The following is a 9614-nucleotide window of genomic DNA, read 5'->3' on the forward strand; positions in this document are numbered from 1 at the left end:
TACAAGAAAATTTGCCATATGTTGACTAAAAAATTGGAAAAATCTTCCACAATCCTGGCTAATGAGAATTTGACAAATTGGGACTTTGAGTTAGTTCCCATGGTTCACACACCAGAATTTAAATAGCTGTGAGCTGGAGGAGCATAATGGGTAATGACATGCAAAGAAGTCCATTATATGCTGCTGTTGGTACTCTGGGAAACAAATGGAAGGAAATTGGCCAGTTTTGTGGAAAGCTGTTTCTCACTATTAGCCTCCATCCCTTAATAAAGTTAAAAATATCTGAGAAGTTGCATGGAACATGAAGTACACTGTTTAATCATCCAAAATGAATATTTATAATTAAGCTATAAATTTTAAGTTTCTCCATCTTTGCAAATGGATTTTTAAAACAAAGTAATAAAGCAAAAAAAAGCAAAAGAAGCCTAATTTTTTTCCTTCGTCCAAAATGTTGACCCAGACTCCAACTTACTATCTTAGCTATTTCTCCATCTGTGTTTGCATAGTATCTAGCAGTACTGCAGTCTAAACAATCAATAACTGTACTGTTTGGGGCCACACACTGTTAGGATGAAAAGTCTTTTGAAATGATGTTTTGAATCTGTTTCCGGATTACTTTAAATCCAGCTAGAAGTTTGCTTTACTTGGGTGAAAGCAATGCATTTGCCTCATTATATCTTGAACTATGAGAAATAGTAAGCAGTCATTTGTTGACCTACATTGAATAATTCTCATTTGTATTTGCTGGTGGAGCTTACATGTTGGAGTCTCCTTTTCAGCAAAATAAAGGTGAATTCTCGCAAATCTGATATTTTTAAGTGTTAAGAATTCTATTAACATTTTTACAATATTTTTTAAATTTTTTCTTTATCATACAGTAAAACTAATGTTGACAATCCTATTGGTAAAAATATTAAGTAAAAGCCAAGTGGAAGTTAGAAGTCAAAAGAAACAGGTCATTAATTTGTTAATCACTGTTTCTTTAGCAAATTGTTGCAATTGTATTAAAGGTTTATCCAGTTAGCATGTTTTTTCCCTAAGGAATGGAAAATACATTTTAAGTGGCTTAAGATGTTTAAGTAGTCACAGAATTATTTGCTGTCCAACACTCTTTTAAGCTGTAAGCATTTTCCATTATAGTCTGCCATGTAGTAAAACATTGTTTTGTTTACACCCACATGGATATTATCCAGACCTGGCTAAGCCAGCAGCTTTAAATATATTTTTTTGTGTATCAAGAGTTTCTATACACTGAAAAATTGATCTTTTTTTTTAATTTAACTGCATATTTTTGTCTGGTGGTTTGATATAAAATGATCTGCTTTATTTGGCCAGGAATATTCCACCAAGCAGTTGACTAATCTGGTGAATGTTTGTCTGGGATCACACATCAACAAAAAAGCAAGACAGAAACTGCTAGCAGCAATTGATGACATAGACAGACCTAAAAGATAATTGGGGAAAGTTCCTTTTCTTGTGATTTGAACCTTCTTCTGTTAATATGCTGCATGCAAACCAAACTCTCGTGGACTACTGAGGACATTCTGTTAACAAAAATATTGTGCATGACCTTTCTTATTTGTGTTGGAAATGCTTTGAATCAGTCTAGTATTCTCAAATATAACTTTTATAACCTCTGGTCTTTTCTGTTTCTTTTGTTATTTTCCTGTACTAAAAGGACACTATTATTGTGCCGGTTGTTCAGCTGTATATTTTGCAAAAGTGTATACTATAAGTAAATCAAAATTACAAGGAAACACATTGACTTAATATATAGATGGTACATTTTTGGTCAAAGAACCACTTAAAATGTGATACTTCTTCATCTTACACCCTTCCACCTTTGGAACTTGTGTTTTATTATGAACACATGTAAAGTGAAGGAAAATGTACAGTCTTTTCTAATGATGAACCTTGTATGTGGATTAAGAGGGCAAATCAGCAAATTAATATTGTAATATCAAGCCCATAGTCTTCATATAGATTTTAAATGTAAGTTTATTTCAAAATTGTCATATCAAAATAATTGACCAGAAATTATGGGAAGATAATAAATACTGTACACTAATATGAATTGATTTGTGAGAATTCTTTTGCTAGTTTTTACAACATACTATGTAGTTTACAAGAAAAATTAGTACAGTTCCCTCATAACCCCTTGCCCCTCTTCCTTGTTCCCACACAATAATGCTAGGAAGTAGGAGGAATAACATGCTGGCTAGAATACGGGCCTAGGGTCAGCTGGGTTCTACTCCCTGCTTTGCCACAGACTTCCTGGGTGATGATGGGCAACTCAAAGTCCATCCCTCTGGAGCAGTCCTCAACTAGTGTAAGTTGTCCTAGCACCGTGGACATCAGTGAAGTTGTGACGGTTTATGCCAGCTGAAGGTCTGCCCCTCTGTGCCTCTGTTTCCATATCTGTAAAATGAGAATACTTCCCTACCTCACAGGTGTTGTCTGACTAAATCATTACATACTCAGAAGGTGCTTGGGTAGGGACGGACCCATACAAGAATCAAGATAGAGACTAAGTTGACTAGAATAAAAATTTTGTCAATGAATAGTGAGACTTAATAATTTGGGACAGAGTTTATTAAATATTTTACTCATGTATTAATTTTAGACTTGGCTGAATTCTATTTTAATACACATTAATTCATGTGATGTGGCTAGAGTTTCTGCCTCAACTTTGTACTTCATGTTAAACCCTTAATTCTACACAAAAGTGTCAGTAGATGTGGAAGCACAGTAGTAGTTAGACACCTTTGTCAAAAAATGTATATGAGCTAATTGTTACTTTTATTGTTAACCTTGCTTTGGAAGGAAAACAGTGAGCATCTGTGTAGGAATTCAGAAGAAGAATGAATTTTATAATCTAAATAGAATTTTGGAACTTTAAAATTTCACACAGACCGAATAACTCTTGACTCTTCTCTTTTCCATACCACAAAAGAAATAGGATTTACACCAGAAGCTGAGTCCATACAGTATTCATCATCCTGTCATCCAAAATTCCATTTGCAACTTCTTGAGCGGAGTGCTAACGTGAAACTTTCACTTAAATTAAACCATTTTTTACCCTCATCAAAAAACAATTGCACTTCAGTTGATTTTGAAAGCGTGGTCTCTTGTGTCAATGAATCAGCCATAAAGCAAGATCTTGAACAAGGAGTTCTTGGAATAAATGGAACTGGTTCAGAAAGGATCATTGTAAAATTTCATCCCCATGGTTAAAATAAGGAGCTTGAATATTTTTACTGTGGTCTATTGCATACAAACATATAATGTCTTTCGGCTTAATTGAATTTGCTGCTGTTAACTTGGTGGCTACTAGCCAAAGATATAAAAGACAGTAGGGGCAGGAGGGCTGGGGCGGGAGGGGGAAGGAGCACCATTAACCAAGCTAATGGGCTTAATTTTTATAGTAAATCTATACATCAACTAATTATATATAACACACACAAACCATGTTAAGAACATTGAAGTTGCAAAGTCACGTGTGCAACCTCAATTTGACCCTGTTGCTGCTGCTGTCCTACTGCTTGGTTGCTATGGCTGGAGAATTGGGGGGAGCAGCAGGGCATCTTCCCTCCACCCCATCTGTTCCCCCACCTCTCCTAGCGTTGCCTGCCTGCCCTGGGGCTGCAGCAGCATTACTGTCGTATTCCTTTTTTGAAAGCACATGTGGATGTACATGCTCCCGCTTGGACCCCCTTTCTACCTCAGCTTGCTTCAGGCAACTGGGCCTCCTTTCCTTTCCTCTGCCTGCCCTCCTCTCTTGCAGTTTGCTGCCCTGTCCCCAGTTTTCCCTCGTGATTCATTCATTCCCCCCCATAGCATGTTCCCTTCCCTTTATAGCCTGCTTCCTCATGCCCCCCCTCGTGGTTTGCTGGCACCTCCTCCCCGCCCATCATCTGTTGTCTCCTTCTGGTGTGCTCCCTTCCTCTCCCTCTCTCGTATGCCCCCTCTCTGTCTCTGTTGCCTGCCTTCCCCAGACCCACTTGCCCTGTGCCCCCACATATACCTCCACATGTGTGATTTCCACCCCATTTCCCTCTGTTTAATTCCCCCACTCACTGCATTCCCCCACTTACATGCCGTCTCACTCCCAGTCCAGCCAGAGGAACCAATTCCTCCCATTACTGCAATCCCGCTTCTCTCCTTCATTTATGTGATTAATACCCCAGTTCATATTTGTGCTCCCCCTGCCCAGTCTTGTGTGAGCAGTTACCCTCCATTCCTCTCCTGGCCCCATGCTTTTATCATTCCCTCTTCCCCCACGCCCCGCTGGTTGTTTGTCACTTGCCCTTCAGGCCGGACCCCCACACAGCCACAGATGAGGCTTCTGCTCTGGAGACTTTGTCCACGGGAGGGAGGAGGGAACACAGGCAGGGGGACCTCCAGCCACCATTGATGCCTCCTCTTCCCGCCCCACGCCCACCCCGGGCAGCTTTCTCTCAATCTACCGCCATGGCTACCACCAATATTTCTGTCAACACCATCACCCTCCCTCACTGGGATGGTGGTAGAAAGAGTGGGCAGAGATTCCACTGCCACAAACACCTCTACTACTGGTGCCTGCTTGGTCAGCAGGGAGGGCCAGGGCAGAGAAAAGGGCAAGAACTCCCCCCGACAGGCTCCTGTGGTAGTAGGCACTAATGCTGTGACCACTCCTCCTCTTGCCATCTCTTGTTCCAGCTCCGGGGGCAACTGCAAATTGAGTTTTTCTCAAAGGTGGCCAAATTTGGGTAGAATGTCACAGGGTTGGCAAAAGGCCACCACCTGACACATTGAGTCTCTACTCCAAAGCATCGGGGAGTTACAACTTCTCAGTACAACACCTGTAAGAATTTTTTTAATGTGGAAAAACAATGTATTCTTCCCTAACCTTTTTCCCTATCTAGGAAAAAGCTCAAATGTTTTTGATTAATCTTTCGAGAAAAATTCAGCCTAAAGCAGACAACCAATGTGGAAAAGTTCAGCCCAAATGTTTACATTTTGGCAAAGTTACAAATAGCTGAAGGTAGGATCTTATAATGGGAAGCATTGAGCAACCTTAAAAATAGGTCTTGCTCCCAGCTCCACCTATAATACACAAAATAACCTTATGAAAATTGAGGTTGCAAAGTCATGCCACAAAAATTAGGAAATGCCCAAATTAAAGTTGAATTGAAAACAAGAGTAGAAGGAAGCTGTATAAGGATAAAGTGTGGATGGAGTGAAAGGAGATAAAGGTGAGAGTTTAAGGTTGCCTTTGGCTTTGAAAACTATGCAAGGAATTAAAATTTCTTGTGGAAGGCAAGGGAAGGAGCCAATGGATAGATATGAAAAAGGATGAGACAATTTGAGCAGAACTTGATATTGTGTCAAACTAATCCAGGTTAATAAAATTAAAAATATAATGGTCACAGGACTAGGGGGATCATAATCACTATTTGAACAGATAATAGGTTATTAAAATGTGTTCTGGAAGTTCTAGGTAATGATACAGTGCTTTTTGTAGCACGAATATGTTAAAACTCCCTGAAGCTGGTGGGTTTAAGAGCTCTCCGTCATTCAGGGTGGATGTAAACACCACGAAGCTCGTTCATAGAACCAGATAGCTGAAACAACAGGGGCTTCTTGACAAAACACTACCATGTGCCAGGCTCGAGTAGAAGCTGAACCATGTGCCCCAAGCAAGTTCCTCTGTGATCTGATCAATCCTGGGGAAGGGGATTGATTGGATTGGAACAGTTGTCTGTGTGAGAGAGAAGCAGGAAAAAACCAAGGCTACAACAAGAAAAAGCACTATGAACACGACCCTTTAAAAAAAAAAAAAAACTGGGAGAGTAAGAGAGCATTTGGGTTCAGTGCCGGCTGAAAAGGGACTTGGAACAGTGAGCAAAGGAACTGGCTTCTGCTGTGTTTAGGGAGTCAGTTCTTTGTATGTTCTTTTAAATAAACAGGATTGCATCCAAGAAATATCGGATTCCAGCATCATTAGTTTTTCCTCTTAACCAAAGCAACTGCTAGACCCCAGATTTTGACTAAGTACTCAGGTCATAAAGGGTATAACAATAGCTACTTTTTAAATGGCTTTTTTCCCAAAAGAAAAATATACTCCAGGCATTTTCTAGGTATAACAGTTGAAACCATTTGTGCAGAGAACTCTTCACAGTCAGTTCGTTAAAGTTTTCAAATGACTTATACTAAACTTTCCAATCAAAATAAGCCAATGAGAATCATTCCCCTTTTTGTCTCCTGGAATGGCTCCAAAACAAAAATGAATTGTACCTGCTAACGACCCTAAAGCTACTTATGTTGTCAGCTTGTCGCAATGTGCAAACCAAAGCCAAGAATAATTGCACTCCTTTCCCAAACTATTGCAGAAGATAACTCAATTTGCAACTGCTTCCCTTTAAGCATAACAAGTCAAATGCATTCCTGGTGGAACTCCATTGAGCCCAGTAATTTTAAATATTTTCAGTCATTTAGGCAATGTTTATTGAGTCCTGTATATTGTGGAGAGTGTCTGTTAAGTTTAACATTATTAGGAGGGATTATCCTTATTTTTATTATATCCTTGGGGGCAGCAACTTTAGGAAGAAATCACTGGAGACACAGAGAGCTGTAAACCTTGGAGCAGCCATTTATTGCTGCTACACACAGAACTAACCAACAGCCAGCCAAACAGGCTGGGCTATCCCCTAATAATCCAACTCAGTTGCTATAGCAACACAAGATTCTATTACCATGACAAGCAAATACACAACAGTTTTCATATGGTGAAATTCACCCCCTGAGAGAGCCTGCTTAAGGCCTTCCACAGCGTGGCAGCCTAGCAGTTGTACTGCGCAGTTGGAGTAGCTGCACTGGGTGGTTATCATTGTGCACCATGGACGAAGGCTCCGTATTGGCCAGCAAGTTACCCCACACATTTGCCATCAAGGGAGATGTTGACCAGGATTTGGGCTATCTGTGGGTGATAAGGGGAGAGAGAAAAATGTCATCCTAGTGGTTCTGAGAGAATCTTCACCCCTTTTGGTTCATTGTCTCCCAGAGCCAAGTTTATGACTGACTCGAAAGTAGGTGAAAAATGCTTTGAATGTTTCCCATCACATTTTAAATTGCACAGGGGTACTGGAACAATTTGTACAGTGGGGGTGCTGAGAGCCATTGAACCAAACTAAATCCTGTATATGATGGAAACCACTTCAAGCCAGGTGAGGCAGCCGCACCCCGCACCTATGTGCACAAACTTGAAAGATGGTCTGTGAGTTCTTTGGAACCAGGCATCTGGAACAATCTGATGTAATGCGTTAGTATATGCTGTGAAAGGAACTTCAGCCCCTAACTTGCCCTGCTGCTTTAGAATTGCACAATATCATAAGCAAACTAATTCTTTTTCAGCTTGTGTTAAACTTTGACTCTTTGCCATGGTAAATGACTCTGAGGCAATTCTAGTTATTAATATCTATGAAGTCCTTATGTTGCAAAGCTGTGCTTTCCTAACTCACCTCCTGAATAAGTCAGTGTTGCAAGATATCTGACAAACTGGTTAATTTTGCAGTTTTTCCCCCAAAAAAATCTCCCAAGGGCTGAATGTCTGCAGACACCTGTTTATATTACAAGTCATTCAAACAAGCTCAGCCAACAAAACTTAGATTTACTGTGTGTGGGTGACGAGATCTATTTTATTTATAACCAGGTTGAAAACTAAACATTGCAGCAGCCACAAACTCAGAAGTGGTTATGATAACGGTGCAAGCACGGAACTAACATCATGTCCAAAGAGCAGTGTTTCTATACATATTGACTATATAAGGATATGTCCATGTATACTGTCTTTGTAGTGCCCAAACCATTCATTTCCATGTCCTATGGCTCACTCCTTACAGACATACAAGGAGAGCATTCAATTTCCAAAACACCCCAAATACAATGAGTAACATTTTTGGATCCAGTTAAGACTATTTACAATGCTGATTTCATTATATGGTAAAAAAGTGAACATGCTCTATGGTAAGATATGCATAGGAGAGAATGTATAAGACATGCAAAGTAAACCTCTTCTTTTTATTGCCACATCGTGGGTGAATATGTAACAGTTGTTATGTATGTATTTTGCACCATGTTTAACCCAGCCACTAAAGGGTTATGTATATGTGTGCAGATGAGCTAAACTCAGAAAATGTATGGATGAGCCGAACAAGCATCTATGTCAATTGTTGTCTTCCTGTTGGCTTAAAGTGGTCAGGACTAGTAAAAGGTGGCAACTTGTGCTACTCCATAGCTACCTGTGGCTGGGCTGAATCTGTTTTGGTCTGGAGACAGTTGTGTGAAAGCTACTAGAAAGAGCATCTTTCTAGCTCTGAAAACAGATTGCTCTTTTGACCTCTGTCTCCATGTTTATTTAAAGTTAAGCGATTGTTTAGGAAATTCAAGTGGAGATTTGGTCATTCTTCCTTAAACAATTCTCCAGAGTCTCAAAGTAGTAAAGCAGTTGCTTTTTTTCTCTTTATGGGGCAGGGTTTATATCATCTTTGAAGTACCATTGGTTGTTGAAATGATTCTAGGTTGCTAATAATATGGTAAATATCTATTCAGAAACGGGGAGTTTCTTCTTTTGTTTATTGGGACTATCTCATGGGTAGGGCCCTACGAAATTCACAGCCATGCAAAACACATCACGGACTGTGAAATCTGGTCTCCCCCCATGAAATCTGGTCTTTTGTGTGCTTTTACCCTATACTATACTGATTTCATGGGGAAAACCCAGCATTTCTCTAATTGGGGGTCCTGTCTCAAAAAGGAATTGCAGGGGAGTTGCAAGTTTATTTTAGAGGTGGTGCAGCATTGCCACCCCTACCTCTGTGCTGCCTTCAGAGCTGGGTGGCTGGAGAGCAGTGGCTGTTGACCAAGGGCCCAGTTCGAAGGCAGCTGTGCAGAAGTAAGGGTGGCAATACAATACCATGCCATACTTACTTCTGCACTGCTGCTGCTCTCCTACCACCCAGCTCTGACGGCGACGCTGCTGCCAGCAACCCCCCCTTACAATAATCTTGTGACCCCTCCCCCCGCAGGTCCCATTTGGGTCAGGACCTCTAGAATTACAATTTAAATTCAATTTAAAATCTGAAATCATGAAATTTACAATTTTCAAAATCCTATGACCATGGAATTAACCAAAATGGACAGTGAATTTGGTAGGGCCCTACTCATGGGTATATTTGGTAAGTGAACAGTCTGGAGTTGGGCAAAGCAGAAACTGCCTCTAACAAATTGAACAAAACTACAGTCTGTGTGTACATATAAATACATGGTTGCATATACCAGATTGTGTGTGTGTATATATAATTCATTAATTAGTACATTAGTATTATATAATGTACATGCATGGATTTCAATATGCCGAATTTGGTATTTGCAACCAGACCTCTAACTTCCATGTATTAATATTTACAAAATAAGTTGTGATCATGCTGCCAACTCTGCGTATCCAATGGAAAATTTGAGTGAAGTGGTTGGAGAGTCTTCATTAAGTACATATTAAATTGCTGATTAGTTGTAACAGATGATATAGCATCACTGTTAGTATTCATTTCAGATCTACCGTCTATCTGATGTAACCC

At 40.0% G+C, this 9614-nt stretch overlaps 1 protein-coding gene across 2 annotated transcripts in view; it reads left to right on the forward strand.

The window, feature by feature from the left end:
- Positions 1-2074, forward strand: part of VPS50 (VPS50 subunit of EARP/GARPII complex) — a 184313-nt gene extending 182239 nt beyond the window's left edge. Inside the window, exon 28 of one of the 2 annotated variants that reach the window (XM_032785379.2) lies at positions 1336-2074. In XM_032785379.2, coding sequence (XP_032641270.1) covers positions 1336-1455 — 120 coding nt within the window. In that variant the 3' untranslated portion in view covers positions 1456-2074. The remainder of the gene's footprint in view (positions 1-1335) is intronic. The other variant, XM_032785380.2, reaches the window with a different exon arrangement.
- The last annotated feature ends 7540 nt before the right edge of the window (positions 2075-9614 follow it).

Source organism: Chelonoidis abingdonii, chromosome 2 (genome assembly GCF_003597395.2).
Source record: "Chelonoidis abingdonii isolate Lonesome George chromosome 2, CheloAbing_2.0, whole genome shotgun sequence".
NCBI classification, from domain to species: domain Eukaryota; kingdom Metazoa; phylum Chordata; order Testudines; family Testudinidae; genus Chelonoidis; species Chelonoidis abingdonii.